The sequence below is a fragment of the Lampetra fluviatilis genome, chromosome 17 (genome assembly GCF_964198595.1).
Source record: "Lampetra fluviatilis chromosome 17, kcLamFluv1.1, whole genome shotgun sequence".
Taxonomy (NCBI): domain Eukaryota; kingdom Metazoa; phylum Chordata; class Hyperoartia; order Petromyzontiformes; family Petromyzontidae; genus Lampetra; species Lampetra fluviatilis.
Genome location: NC_136291.1, coordinates 7,334,097 through 7,350,282, shown reverse-complemented (window position 1 = coordinate 7,350,282; position 16,186 = coordinate 7,334,097). Strand labels below are relative to the sequence as shown.

The 16,186-nt window shown below is 44.1% G+C and overlaps 1 protein-coding gene across 3 annotated transcripts in view; it reads right to left on the bottom strand.

The window, feature by feature from the left end:
* Positions 1-234: 234 nt before the first annotated feature.
* The window catches only part of LOC144936736 (coiled-coil domain-containing protein 102A-like), a 115,756-nt gene continuing 99,804 nt past the window's right edge, over positions 235-16,186 (bottom strand). For 2 of the 3 annotated variants that reach the window (XM_078863864.1, XM_078863866.1), the window contains exons 8-9: positions 14,370-14,473; positions 235-566 (exon numbers count right to left, since the gene is read on the bottom strand). In XM_078863864.1, coding sequence (XP_078719990.1) covers positions 452-566; positions 14,370-14,473 — 219 coding nt within the window. In that variant the 3' untranslated portion in view covers positions 235-451. The remainder of the gene's footprint in view (positions 567-14,369; positions 14,474-16,186) is intronic. The other variant, XM_078863865.1, reaches the window with a different exon arrangement.

The following is a 16,186-nucleotide window of genomic DNA, read 5'->3' as shown; positions in this document are numbered from 1 at the left end:
GCTACCCACACATATATGTATGTAGGACTTCTTACGCGCCGTACGTAGCCGTGTTAATCGGAGGTGCGGGGAAAGGACAGCAAAACGAAGCACCCAACAACATCATCGTGTTCTTGGTTCTTTCGGTAAAGTCACGTAGAAGGGAAGTAATAAAATAATAAAAATAAAACATAATAAAATATTATTATATTATTTTATATTATATTATTTTATTATGTTTTATTTTTATTATTGTATTACTTCCCTTCTATAAAAATATAACATAATAAATAAATATAATATAAAATAATATAATATTTTATTATGTTTTATTTTTATTATTTTATTACTTCCCTTCTACGTGATTTTACCGAAAGAACCAAGAAGATGAATCCCTGCAGTCACGAAAGCTTTAAATCGAAATTTAACATCACCGTGCTCCCCCCACCCGCCTCTCCTCCAAGTCATGCCGTCAGCTGGAACTTCCATCATCCTCCTCGCTCCCTGCAGCTCCACCTTCGCTGGGTTCGTAGCGTCCTCCACTCCGCTTCTTCCCAAAGAGTGAGTCCGTCTGCTGTCGCCTCAGTCTGCCAATGGGGGAGAAGCACACGACGATGCCATTAATTCCAGATTTGAAGTTTTCGTGACTGCAAGGATTCATACTCTGGTTTTTTCGGTAAAGTCACGTAGGTAAAAAAATTAAATGAAAAAACATTTTAATTAAATCACGACGTTTCGGAGGCAACACAAGCTTCCGTCTTCAGGTGGAACCGTCACAGCAAAATTACTGTATCAAGTAAAGAGAGCTCTAAGAAACACGACCTTATATACTGGTTAAGGGGAGGGGGGAGGAGCCAGGATGGGCCGTGGGTGGGGGGTGTAAGCTGGTGAGGTAACGATGCCATTGTGCGCTGTTTTGCCACAAATGTGTGGTTGCAGGTCACGCAGCCTGCATAGTCACGTGCTGCACTTTCTGCGGAAATCTCTGTGTGTACAACTGTTAATTTGGTCGGCGTGTTCACAAAACAATGTAGTCGTGGTCTTCGTCGAGTTGATGCCAACCTGCGGACTTTTAGTCAGGACTTAGCAGATGTCGTTGAGCTTTTCTCAAAGTCTCATCGACTAAAGCAGTCAAACATTGAATCTGCTCTGTTAATATCACAGAAGCCAGTAACCAAATGTTTTATTTGTTATTGTACAGTTTATTAGTAACAACCAGCAGGCCTTGTAGGCTAGGGGGACGTGTGGTCTTCACTGAGTGTAATGTAGCCTGCTGCCAGTGTTAATTTAATCAGTAGTTTATAGGGAAATAATAAAATAATAAAAATAAAACATAATAAAATAATTCTCACGACGTTTCGGCCACAACGCAAGCAGCCGTCCTCTGGTGAAGAACAGGTCTGTCGGAAAGTCACGTGACTTTCAGACACGTGACTTTACCGAAAGAACCAAGAAGATGAATCCCTGCAGTCACGAAAGCTTTAAATCGAAATTCAGTAGTTTATATTTAAGTTGTCGTCTTAGTCTTGTTGAACACAACCTGTGGAATTTCAGGCAGTCATTCTCTTAGTCTGGTGGACTCAACAATTCAGACATTTAATTTAAGGTTACGGAATCAACCAGGTAGGGTGTTGACTGTTGTGTTAGCCGACTCTCTGTGTTGTATTGCATTATATTTTGTTGGCTATGTTTGTTTTCTCATTCATTCTTACCTGATGACGATTGCTTGTGTTGCAATCGAAACGTCGTATTCTATGATTTAATGTATTTTCTTTCTACGTGACTTTACCGAAAGAACCAAAGAGTAATTCCTGCAGTCACGAAAGCTTCAAATCAGACATTTAATACCCTCTGAGTTATTAAATGTCGGTGTTAGGGGTGTGCAATTTCTCCACACTGAATGTTATTAGCTCAGATAATATTATTGAACTGAGAGAATGTTTCAATACATATATAGATAATTTCCAATTGTAGTCTCTAATATCGCTCGTAACTGTCTTAGTTCTGCGTCTTCATTAACACTGGGTAATCTGGTATCGTCAGAATCAGGCTTTGGTCTTGGGTCAGCAGTCGTAATCATCATCATGCTTGATGATTTTAGTTAACTCATGGCCATCATTAACGAAAAATAAATGATTTCTTTGACGAATATTTTTTGTTACCTATTACATTTACAGAATTAACACCGTTTGGGAGGCCAACTAAAAATCGAGCAGCAAACGAGATACAAACGAGGGCTTCAGTTCAATCTGCTCCGACAGACATTTAGAGGGACCCATATCTTCCTTGTCAGAGGCTTCCCTGGCCACCCTCACCACTCACCTCACGAGACGTTTCCATGGGCCATCCATTTTATGATCTAGCCTTAGAGGGTTTCGCTTGATCGTTTTCATCCACTTATCGTGATCGTTGAACAAGACAAAACAGAACAAACACTTCGCTGATTTGAAAATGCCGTCCACTCATTTTGTGAGCAAAATCAACACTGTACGTCGCGAAAGACCATTGGCACGTATCTCCACGGTAATTGAGGGCATTGCCACATGGGAATTGACACAAGTGGGCGTTGCCACAAGGGCATTGCCACATGTAAGTGGGCGTTGCCATATTTAAATGGACGTTGCCACATGTAAGTGGGCGTTTCCACATGTAAGTGGGCGTTGCCACATGCAAGCGAGCCAATGTGCGATGCGTTTTGGCGCACACTTTGCACACAATTACAAGCAAACATTATGCGGCAACGCACAATTGTACATTATCTCTGAACTTGCTCACCCCATCTAGTTTTATTTATTTATTTAAAGGGCTCAAATCAAATCTCGGCAGCCATGCGTTGAGTGCCTTGCTGTGCCGACAGCATGTTAAGATAAATTATACCAGTCAAGGTCACCAGTGCTGCCTCATGCTCACTGTGGCTTGGGGGGGGGGCGTAACCTTCGTAAGAAAATAATTAAAATGCCATGAAAGTTTCAAAAGTTAGGTTTCCCATCGAAAGCTCAAATGGGAACAATTAAGTGACACTTGGCATTTAAAATAAATATTTTAGCATCTTTACAGTAGTTGCGTGTTGATGTTTGGTTATGAATTTGTTTACAGTGCAGTGTTCGGCTCATCCATCTGCGAGGCATTGTGTGTGGCAGAGTTACGATCATTGGCTGTGTCTAATGAGCACCGAGCCATCTGTCGTCGTCGTATTTCCTGGCCAAACGTTTGTTAAATTACATTTCTGCAAGGGTGCTGTAATTTCACCCGGGCACATCAGAAACGATGAGGCGCTAATGGCCGAGTGAGCATTGACATTTATAATCAATCAAATTTCCCGAATAATAATGATTAAAAAAACAAGACTGCTTGTGATGCAGCATTGTTCTGAATCTGCCCTTTTCCATCACACCGACATGTCACGTGCCAAACTGTTTGTGCACAAGCCTGCACTTTGATTGCTGTGTGCGATAGGAATGCCAGTTTGATTTGCTTTTGTTTTGATGGAAGTGGTCCTGTGTGCCACGCTGACTTGCCCCACAGGAGCTGTCCCAACAAACACAACCGCTGATCACGTGGCCACATCTTTCTGATTTCTGAAGTTAAGCAATTACCGTGAAACGTGGCATTTCCACCCCTCTGCCCCCAACCGCAAATGATCACAGCCTCTGCGTGATCCATTTGGACAGATTTGAGGCAGCCTGACTCTCTGCCTCTCCATCCCTTGATTTAAAAACGCATGCACATCTCTGCTGTTAAACTGAGAATTAAGTAACCCCTCCTCGTCAAACGCTGCACGCGGTGCAGTGATTGTAAGAGGAACTGCGTGAGCTGTTCACGCCTAGCTTTGTGGAGGTGATATTCACTGGTGAATTTAGCTTGCGGGCAAAGGTAGGCATCATCGTCGTCATCGGTGGTCTATCCTCTGCTGCACGATGGCCTCGCCACGCTATCGCCATCCCTGCGAAGCCATGATCTGTCTCGGTCCGGCCCATCAACTGATATCATTGCACCATATCTGCAGTGAATGCCCTCTTGAGAGCGTTCCACTCTGTTGGTTTGCCATTCCATCACCAGCCTTATGAATGAGCCGTCATCGCTACTAGTTATGTGGTGCTGCTTGGTCACACCGCTGCTGGCAGAAGGTCCTCCACCAGAAAGAGCTCTAGAGAGCCCAAGCGAGCCATGGTATATGGTCTACTCTTCCACACTGACCAGACATCTCGGAAGAGGCAGGAGTACCTACAACTCTACTCCACCACACGCAACCTGCCAATCGAATGAGCATAGTGTACCCATTTATACTGCCACGGAGCTGGGTGGGACATACTTTAATTATCCCTTAAATTGAGTGGGTTCACTGCCCAGTTTCTCTGCATACACTTAAGCCTATATTCTAATTTTTTTTTTCGATTTAAAGCTTTCGTGACTGCAGGGATTCATTTTCTTGGTTCTTTCGGTAAAGCCACGTAGAATGGAAATAATAAAATAATAAAAATAAAACATAATAAAATAATATAATAAAATAATATATTCTCAGTCACGGTTCGGTTCAGGCTTGGCTCTGGCTCAAGTGAGCCGGCTTGGAGCCATGCGCTCAACTTGAGCCGGCTCTTGAGCATGGTCCCAGCCACGCTCAGGATGTCCATGGGTGGAGCTAGAGGCGAGCCACGGCTGAGCCGCTCGTTCATGGTTCTCTAGAAGTAACCGAGTGGCTCAAGGCTGACCTGAGCCATGTTAGAGGCCGAGCCAGGGCTGAGCCACGGCTGAGCCGCTCGTTCATGCGTCTCTAGAAGTAACTGAGTGGCTCAAGCCTGACCTGAGCCATGTTAGAGGCCGAGCCAGGGCTGGGCCTCGACTTACGAATATGGCTCTCAGTGAAAGCTGCTTTCGTCTGGTCACGATGTCTTTTTAACATACTCACTGACCCTGAACAATCAGTGGCAATCCAATATAAGCTTACAAAACTGTTAAAATTGTATTTAAATAAGATATATTAATTCGTGTTTTTCCTGTATCCTCGGTAGAGTTAAATGGTTTAAGTATGGAATCATTGTTATAAATTATATAGTAATTTCAACATGATAATAGTTTTTTTACCCTTTTATCTGGCAACAAAACTGACACCTTTTTTACAAGGAGTCATGTTTGCAAAACCAATTATCATATGTTTTACTGGCAAATGAGGTCCAAATGGTGTAAATTCTTACCCAGAGCTCTCATACTCTGATGGTGCATTGTCTTTGAGTTGTGCGCCTTTTGGCGTCATCTGGTCCAACACCATGTGAGACTAGGCTCTAAGGAAAGCTGTCTCGGGTATGGACCAATCAACTTCAAGGACAGTGCACATTATCAGAGTTATGGTTTTTTTTGCATTATGACTGCAGGTATTGTGGTCTATGCAAACATGACTCCTTGTAAAAAAAGGTGTCAGCTTTGTTGCCAGATAAAAGGGTAAAAAACCAATTATCATGTTTTTTACTGGCAAAATGAGGTCCCAATGGTAATTTCAACATTTTACATTAATTAGTATTATTATTTATAGCCCTCTGTCAATCCACTGTTTCCCCATTCTGTGTCAGTCACGGTGTTTGTTTATCCATACATCCCCATGCGAGCCAGGCAGTGTAGGTGTTTACATAGGGGACTAAGGACAGACTCATAAATCACTCTTCACTGATGTGAGCGTAGCTGGGAATTGAACTCCGATTGACGGGTTCATGGCACAATATGCAAACTCGCCAATGTGCAGCCGCATCACCCCGATTCAACGAGCTTCTGGCAATTGTTGGAGGATGGAAAAAATTCAATACATAAGGTCCTGCTGTTGTGGGGTTTTTACAAGTGAATGGCAAGACAATGTTTCACAGCGTGTGTGTGTATAATAGATCACAGTGGATGCCATTTTTACAATAATTGAGAAAGAATGGATCTTGCCTGAGTCATGTCTTAAAATGCCAGGTGGCCACGTCCCCATGGTCACATTTGTCAACAAAGGGGAGGGAGGGATTTTAACAGGGCCAGCGCACATAAGGATTGGAAGATCTCGTTAAGATGGATTTGTAAAATCCATGCTCACCCCATGGACTTCACGTGAGAAGCTATAGAATAATTACAGCTCATTGACGTTGAATCGGGCCTGCTCACCTTCACTGGCATGCTATGAGGTTATGGTCTATAGGCAGAGGTGGGACAAAGTCATTGTTATGCAAGTCCAAGTCGAGTCGCAAGTCATCAAATTCATGACTCGAGTCTGACTCGAGTCCAAGTCACATGACTCGAGTCCACATCTCATAGGTGGGACAAATTCATTGTTATGCAAGTCCAAGTCGAGTCGCAAGTCATCAAATTCATGACTCGAGTCTGACTCGAGTCCAAGTCACATGACTCGAGTCCACATCTCATAGGTGGGACAAATTCATTGTTATGCAAGTCCAAGTCGAGTCGCAAGTCATCAAATTCATGACTCGAGTCTGACTCGAGTCCAAGTCACATGACTCGAGTCCACATCTCATAGGTGGGACAAATTCATTGTTATGCAAGTCCAAGTCGAGTCGCAAGTCATCAAATTCATGACTCGAGTCTGACTCGAGTCCAAGTCACATGACTCGAGTCCACATCTCTGTCTATAGGTTTACGAGATCACTCATTGCCGATTAAGATCCATTAAGTTGAAGCCTATGCATTTAAATAAATGTATACCTTGCAGTAATGAATATTGCGTGGAAATATTCATCTGGATGGCCTGTATTTTATTTGAATGAATTACTCCAAAATGAAAAAAACACACGTCTTTTCATCACGTGAAATAATACGCACATTGCTAATGATTGTTATTTTGCTTAAAATGGTAAAACATAAATAGGTTGTGTATATGTTGTCATAATACATTCTAAAAACATTTTGACTTCCTCTTAAAATTATTTTGCCTAAATGAGTTCTACAATTATTTGTTGAGTGGCCCCTAGCCTTATATAAATAACAAACAAAAAACATTCACGTTGCACGGAGTGTTTACACTTGAATTATTATAAACACAAGCGGTGTGTTCATGACTCCGAGGGAATTAATAATTTACCTTGGAAGAACAGTTGACAAAAAAATTATTGATGTGACGCAATCTCTGATTGCCCTTGCTTGTCTATCTTTCTTTTGTGTGGCATTTGAAAATAAACTAACAAAGCATTATCGCTGTGTGTTGAATTTGGTTTATTCCATTCGATGACACGAGGAGTTGCCCGATGTGCAGAGTTTGTGCTGTGATGAACTGATGAGTACCGAGTCGCTCTTTAAAAAAAACACATTCCTGCGGAGGTTGCTGGTAGGAACGTTGGGTTGCTCGGTCAATGGCCAGGATCAACGGCGGCGTGGTGTATTCCGCAAATATGGCCGACTGTGAGGGCGGGCACAAGCCGGCGTGAGTAGGTTAAACGTTGAGTTTTATAAGGGCACCACGGGGTGACCAGCCCCTCCCCACCCAGCCCCTCCCCACCCAGCCCCTCCCCACCCAGCCCCTCCCCACCCAGCCCCACCCTCTCCACCCAGCCCCTCCACACCCTCCCCTACCCGCCCAGCCCCTGCACGACGGACACAATAATCCCCTGTGGGCTGGTGTAACCAGGAGGTTCCTACCAGGATAACTTCATAGCTCAATAGGCTCTACTCGGGAAATACACTTCTTCTAAACTTCTGAACTTCACATGGTAACAATCGCGAGGCTGCATCAATGACCACGCCATAAGCTGGATGATAAATGCAATGCAGCTCAGAAGAGAAATTGTACACATATCTGGACAACATACCTGAAATACCGTATATTATCCAAACATTACATTATCCGCTTGATTACTTTTGAAATTATGATGAAAAGTAACGTAGCGATGCGCCTGCAAGAATGCTATTTTTGTAATCACTGTTTGTTACGTCTTTTAAAATGTGGGTGAGAAACATGGATATTGTACTGAGTAAAAAAAAAAATCTGAAAAGTGCATTTGAAGAAGCATGCACAGATGCATGCTTGGAGTTTGAAAAACACATGGATCAGTAAATAAACAAACATTAGAGACATCGTATTGATGGTGAAGGAACGTGGACTTGGAGAGGAAACATCGCTGGAAGGGCTGAGAGCTGACCGGTGACAGAATGGCAGCCAAAGGAGGAAAAGCACCACCGGGCAAGATGTCCACCACCCAGATGGATCTATCACATCAGCTCACGTGGGACCGTGGCAGTGTGGGGAGGTCTATATGCAGCAGCAGCAGATAGATCATAGCTGATGATGATGGTGGATAAAACACATAGAGTACTTGAGTTTTCATAATCATAATCAACGTTTTTGGGTTTAGATCGCGTTATTTATAAATGTGTCGTAACCCTCCACCACCCGACACGGCCAATCAGTAAAAAAGTGTCACGTTGACAAAAGACAAATAGTTCACTGCTTTAGCCCACCGGTGTGTTGAAGCGTGAAACCACAACATTTACAATTTGAGTACGACGTTTCGCTGGTAATTACATCCAGCATCATCGGGCAATTCGCCACGTGGATTCACTTAAATGTCTTGAGTGGTTTGCTGCGCAGCTCTGCATATCAATGGTAGGCTAGAATTTATTTGAGAGACAGCCAGTTATAGATAATTCGGTCATGGGATTTAAAAAAAATGTTTTTTTAGCTGCAGTGGGATTTCACTCAGGACACTAGGGTTAACATGGTTTTAACGAGAGAAGCTTTAGTTTAAATACATATTTTAAAACATGAATATGGCCTCGCATTATATGAATTTTTTTCCTGACCTAATCTGAATTTCCAGAGTTCATTGCTTGATCCACACAGGCGGAGGAGAGAGGGCGATGGAGGAGGCCGTGTGCTCGGTGGCAGATGACGGGGAGCTCTGCATGCTGATATGAGCTACCCGTCGGAGGCCGTCGGACTGCGAGAAGGGCTGCGTGCAGAACGAGAGAGAGCGATAGAGAGAGCGAGAGAATGAGCGAGAGAATGAGCGAGAGAGTGAGCGAGAGAGTGAGCGAGAGAATGACCGAGAGAGTGAGCGAGAGAGTGAGCAAGAGAGTGAGCGAGATGTGGGGATTTACATAAAGCAAAGTAAATTTTTTTTTTTTACGAAATGATGAACGAAGCAAGTGCCGACTACACCGAGCATCTTCTTGTTTCCACTGATCGTAAAAAAAAAGGAGAGAGGGAGAGAGAAAGAGAGAGATTTGGGGCACCTTAGCGAGGTGTGGAAGGGAGGACAAAGGTGGTTCTTGCGCTAAACTCAACAACGCCCCTGGCCTACACGCCGTTGCCACGTTGCAGCCACGGTTTAGATTCTTAACGAAATTGGTAACGAAGATATTCATCAAACGAAGCGTTTTATTCAACTTCTAGTCAATGATGACAACGAGCGCATGGAAACCAAGCGTGGCGGTGCCTACGATACGACTACTGACCCACCATCGCACAAAGCATGACCGACTGATGATGCGTAATTAAAGACACAGTCTCAGGCAATAATCTAGTAGCGTTATGAGAGACTGCAAAGGAGTGAGGAAGACCAAAGTATGGTGTGATTCGTCGTAAGTGAATCAAAATATCTAATGAGTTCATTGATTGGCTGACCTGATAATATTGGGGGAGGGAGGCAAGGGACAATTGCACACCCCTCACATCAGAGGACTATTTTTTTTATCTGTTTAAGATAATGACTGCATGGAATCCACAGACCAAGACCCGACTTAAATTCCACAGGTTGTGTTCAACAAGACCGAGACTACGACTAATGAATACATTAACAACTGGTTGCAGACTACATTATTCGCAGTGAAGACCACACGTCCCCATAGCCTACAGGCTTGCTGCTTGTTACTAATAAGCTGTAATATACCAAATACATAATTCGGCACCAGATCCTATAATATTAATAGGGCTGGTGCCTTGATTGCCCTTCAGGCAGTGCCGGATTAAGCTAGTGCTGGGCCTGTAGTATATTTTATAAAGGGGCCCTAAATAAAAAAAACAACACTTAAATATTAAAACACACATTTTTCACTTGCATAGTAAAGTAATTGTATTTTTTCATTTGCTATACAGCCAGATAATACGACAAATCGCTAATATTAAACACCCAGTCGTTCATAAAAGTTGAAGGCAGTATAGTACTATAGTAATAGAGCACATGCAGAATCACTGAACCGGAATTGATGGCTTGAAAGCGTTTAGCGCAGGTCCCTTGAAAGTGCGGGGCCCGTAGCTACTACACGTGTAGTAGCTACTACTACATCATATGTAGCTACTACTACATATTTAACTACTTTTGCTACTAGGATAATCCGGTACTGCCTTAAGGGGTTCAGGAACAGACACCTCTTGCCTCTGTTTGACGTGTTTGCATAATAAGCTTGCCTGTGGTGTATGATCATTGATTTAAGAAGTATTCTGTCGTTATAAATGTTTTGAAACAGTTTAGGAGCGATTTGAAGGCTCTATTAATAAACCGTACTGTATATTCCATGCAACACTGTCATCAGCAAAGATTTATGGCGCGCGTTTGCCAGGAATTATTTAAGGTACCAAGGTTATTGACTCGATTATATTGCTACGGCAATCGAATGACACATTTTCAATAACAATTGGCCAAATTATTGATTTTCTTTAGCAACAATAATTCGCGACCGTCAATACTAATGTATGTTCCTGATGCTCGCCGTGATACTTAAGTACACTCACAGCAGACGTGACGTGAATTTACGTTCCCTTCCTCTACCCTCCCCTCGCCCCTCCACTCCTTCCCGTCCCTCCTCTGCCCTTTGGTGACCCCCTGTGGGCCCTCTCTTGTGGCCACGCATTCCTCGGCCCTTGCACGCCTCCCTGCCATCTAAATTACTATCTTGTGTTTTTGTTGTTACCGCTTTTTAAAACGATGTAAAGCGCCCTCGAGCTCCGGCACTCTCTAAATATAAAACAGAATCAATGCTTTGAAAGGGGCGTTGCGACAATTGCATTGGTATGATTTGACCAAATTTTCTCATTAAATTGTGTTCATTGTAGCACAAAGCTCATGGAAGGGCATATGCATGGGATGCACCTTGGCATGTTCCTATCAATATCTCACTGCTGAAGTTGCTCGCCCTCTGCGCTGTGTGGCATGGAGTTTGCATCCGTCAAACGTGAGACGTCTCTTGCTTTCCCTGTCAAACGCGGGATAGAAACATCTTCGACCCCATATCTCCCAGCATACCTTGCCACAATTCCGGTGCCCACAATCGTGTACAGCATCATATAATTACGTGGTAATTGGTATTGTATTTCGAACACATTTGTTTATGTGTTCTTGTATTATCATATATACTCTTATGTACTGCTTATATGTAGATAATATTCATTTGAACCCCCAGTGTCAACCCACTGCTAGTTAGTGTCGGTTGCTGGTGGCACAGAACCAATGCAGAGATCACAAGCCAATGATGTCAAGGCTGGGACAGGACAGCAGGTTGCAGGGTTCATAGCGTAGTGCGCTAACCACTGCACCACCGTTCCACCCCTTATATGTAAATATAAAATCGATGTGTTCTGCTACATATGCTATGTTTCTATGTTATGTATGCAAAATGTATGTATGTGCGCACATGCTGTATGTGCATGTATGTACTGTACAATGTATTGTAGCAGTTAGCGCGCTCACGGCAAACACCAGTGACGATGATCTGAACCGGTCCTGGGCCTCCCCTAGGTCGACTCAGCCTCAAATGAGTACCTGGTGCGATGTGTGAGCATCGCCACTAGGGAGACATGGTGTTGGCCACCCACCCCCTCGTGTGCCGTGCCAGCCTTCATAGGTGCTCGCTAACAGCACTTACCCCAACAGTCTGTTTGGCTAGACGGGGGATCTTTTTTTTTTGTACAATGTAAACGAATATATACTGCAATCTACATATTCACCTTTTCCTTTCTGCACATCAACAATCGACTAAGATCTTTCCACTCCATTTCAATGAATAATAACTATTTTTAAATAAAGTATCTGTCCCTAGACAACATCATACCACCATGAAATATTCCAAACCAAATCAAATGGCTGTTAAGTAACTGCTCGGATAGTTAGCGCGCTGGCAAAAATGCTCAAAGGTCAGAAAGACAAACCAAGGCATTCTGCCAAAAAACAATATTGCAAGACGAGTGGTGTGCAGTCCGCATCACTCAGTGCAGCGTGTACACGAAAGCTCTTTGCCGGTGTGGTAAGTGGTGGGGAAGTGGACCGCACGCCGTTTCAGTCATCACTCGAGCCAGCGATTGAAGCCAGTGTCATCCGCAAGAGTGGCGTCTTCGGTATTTTGGTACCGGCGGCAAGGGCTGTAGTTAGGGAGCACAAAAGCTTTTAATTGGAAAATGGGGCTGAAGACACACGAAGAGCTGAGATGGGGATGACAGGTCACCACCCACGTCCACAATAACACACCCCAATGGGGCTTTTAAAATGAATGTCAGAACGTATTGGCCCAGAGTACTGATGCTGGCATTACACTCCCCCGCCTTGTTGTTTGCGTGCCTGCTGTGAATTAAAAAATTGCAAGTCAACGTTTCATTAAGGGGCCATTCTGAACCTTTTGTTCTTCATCCCACATTCTCATTCTGCATCAGAGGAATTCACGTCCCCACACAGCTTGCAAATGCAAGGGCTGAGCACACTATGGAATAACACACACGCTCGACTCTTGCAGATGCATTGCAGCAGTGGGCCAAATGGAAAAATGGCATTGAAATGGCACACATTATTTTACATGGCTTTATTTTATGCGATTTCCGTCTACACTTCAATCTTGTTTTTTTCCCGATTGCGAAACTCAACAACCGATGACGCTTTTGCCCATTTGCACAAATCAATTTGTAAACTAAACAAAGAATGAATAAACTAGCGAACATATAAATAAATAAACAGACAGTTGCAAACAAAATGCCGTGAAGAAAACGATATCACCATGGCATATTCATCCACAACATTAACTCCGCATTAGAATTCACACGCAGCTCCATAATTCTCAATTGCATCCATTACACTGGGGATGTTGAGATGCGGTACGACTTTGTTGCTTGAATGTGAATAAGCCTGGGCTCCGTATGTTGCTGATGGAGATGTGGCATTTGCCGACTGAACGCGTATGCCATTTATCTTGTGCATGTGGCACATGGTGAGATATGAAACGCATCGAGAGGGAGAGAAAAAAAATAAGCGAGACCCCAGCCTCAGGCTGCTGCCCAACTCTTGCTCAGCACGGTGGCACACGCCTTCCAACTGCGGCCGTTGGTGCGGTGCACCGAAGCCGGTCCTGTGAAGCATCGTACACCCGCGCAAGGGCTGCAGGGACGGGGGGGGGGGGAGTGTCAGTGGAAAGCAGCATGGCAAGTTGGTAGCCGATTCACGTACGGCATCTGTGTGGGAACTCTTTTGTGCAAAAATGCCCCCAAAGGAATTGGCCAAAATGTCCTGAGCAGGACTTCTCTGAAAAATGGCTTTAAACATCTGCTAGGCTCTCTTAGGTAAATGAATAACATTAATTGATCATATATATAATATAACTACAGAGGGTGATTATTGATGGGTATCAAGGTTTGATAAGGTTATATTACGTAATTTGTTTAAGAATGCGCCCAATATCGTCAGATCTTGGCAGCTACGCCCGGTTAGTACTTGGATGGCAGACTAAATGGGAATACCAGGTGTCGTAGACTTGGGTTGTGAGGTAGCCAGATGATGGCTGTACAGCAATGGATTCTTAAATCAATTTTTTTATGGAATTTCAGCATTATCTCCTCACATGCATAGCGTTTCTTCATGGTGAGACATGTATTACCAGCGCTTCCTTCTTCACTTCAAAATATCCATAATCATAATTGATTTTATTCCCGTCTAAATTTGAGAGGCCATTTGGGTGGCCTTCATTCCAGAAGTGAATTGATTATGACTGCTGATGATGCCGATGAGTCTGGCTTCCTTCCCATGTGTCAAACGCTCTGCAATGAAATTGGCCAAACATCCAAATGCAGGACCTTCCTGAAAGAGTCTTTAAAAGCCTCCTTGAGGCTTCCTAATGCATCGCACCTTGATCAACCATTTCCCATTCCGTTGACGTACGTGTATAGATTTCGGAGGAGATTTCGGAGGAGAAAAACAATTATTTTATCACTACATAGGCTCCCACAAGGTCGTGTGGGAGGGCGTGTGGCACAGTTTGGCGCCGGCTATTGTAGAGTTGCGGTCGTGTCGCTATGGTTCTCCACGGCGCTACGCCTCTCTAAATAAAATTAACACTAACCGCTTGCGCGTTCTGAGATTCAGCGGTGAACGGGACCCACCCACCCTGCAACTTTCAGACGTCTCAGAACAGGAAGGAGTTAAAAGTGTTGTGCTCTGTACCGGGTTTGAAGATGCTCGAGTTGCACCTGCTGGTTCTCGCTGGTCTCCACCTGTTCATCGAGCGAGCGCTGTAGCCGGCGAACCTGGTTCTGGGACTCATCCAGCTGTTGAGAGAAGGGGTGTACGGTTAGTCGCCAAGGTGGCGAGATGTTAACTACATCGCCTGGTATACGGGAGGTCGTGGGTTCGATCCCGACCCCACGCCTGTGTATTTGGAGTTTGCATGTTCACCACGTAGTCGCGTAGATTATTTAATCCTGGTCCTCCAGTTTTTCCCTCCACATATATAAACATGCTATGGCTACTATAAAGTTGCAAACGTTAAGCCACTGTGTTGAGCTATCAGCAGTGACCAGGTCGCTTCTGATAACAAGCTACATAGCTCAGTGGGCTTTACCTGCTAAAATAAAACATCGTTTTTAAGTTTAGTTGAGTTGAAGGGAGCTCGTCGTACCTCAGCGTGGTCAGGTTTGTGAGCATGATCGAGTCGATGCACAAGCACACGATGAAACCTGCATGAGAATGTTTCAGCTCAATCAGACAACTGTGGTGATTCGGTCATACGTCGAGAGCGGTGGTTCCTCTTAATCTGAGGTGCACGCCACCCCCTAGGGGTGCGAGATGCCCTTTCTAGGGGTGCGAGACATGGCCAGATTTTGTTTTAGAAGGTAAATAATCGAAACGCAAATTAAGCACTGGCACGTTAGTACAAATACTTTGCTTCATCGAACCCTCTATGTATTTATTAACTTTCGATTTAAAGCTTTCGTGACTGCAGGGATTCATCTTCTTGGTTCTTTCGGTAAAATCACGTAGAATGGAAATAATACAAATAAAACATAATAAAATAATTCTCACGACGTTTCGGCCACAACGCAAGCAGCCGTCCTCAGGTGAAGAACAGGTCTTCTCGACAGACAGAGTCCTGTTCTTCACCTGAGGACGGCTGCTTGCGTTGTGGCCGAAACGTCGTGAGAATTATTTAATTATGTTTTATTTTTATTATTTTATTATTTCTATTAACTTTCTACTTTTTTGAACGATTGAGAACCAAAGGGGTGCAAGGCTGCAGTGAAGGTTAAGAACCACCGCTCCAGACCCGGACACACAACGAGCGGCAAAGTAGCGTCGGCGGGGCTGGAGTGGGCAGTTCGCCCTACTGAAGCCCCAAGCACCCCCCTTCTGAATCCTTCTTGTGCAAATTAAGCGATGGGTATCACAGACTTCCCTCGTGCACAGAGTGGGTGAGAGCTAAAAGCAGAATGCACGTTAGACAAAAGGAGATCGCATCTTTGGCAATCTTGTTGAGCGTTTAACATTGTTAAGAGTTTATTTAACATTCACCAAGTCATGCCCCACTTTTAGACAAGGTCACCCTCCGGGGTTTACGGCACGTGTCCCTCCGTAGCGGTGCACCAGAAGACCGTCCAGCTAGCGTGCAAGTAAAAATAAAACTTGACGCGTCGTGCAAAGGAAATGCATTCCGAGTCAAGTGAACGCACGGGTCAATAGAGATGTTCCTACGGAGACACAAGTGTACATGAGTAGCGAGTACAACTGAGTCGCAGACGTTTCTCTTTAGAGGCAACACATTTATTATAACATCAAGACGTTAACACAAAGGGGTAACTGTCCCTTTACCAGATACAGCCTAGGGTGGTGACCACCCAGCTAACTACCTTATACGGAGGAGTTACAGCTACGAAGGGTCTGACCCTCACTCGGGTCCCGGCCACGTGTTGAGCTTCCAGCTTGTAGGACGTAGAGTTTACAGCTTGTAGACGTAGAGCTTCAGCTTGTAGAATGCAGCGACCCCA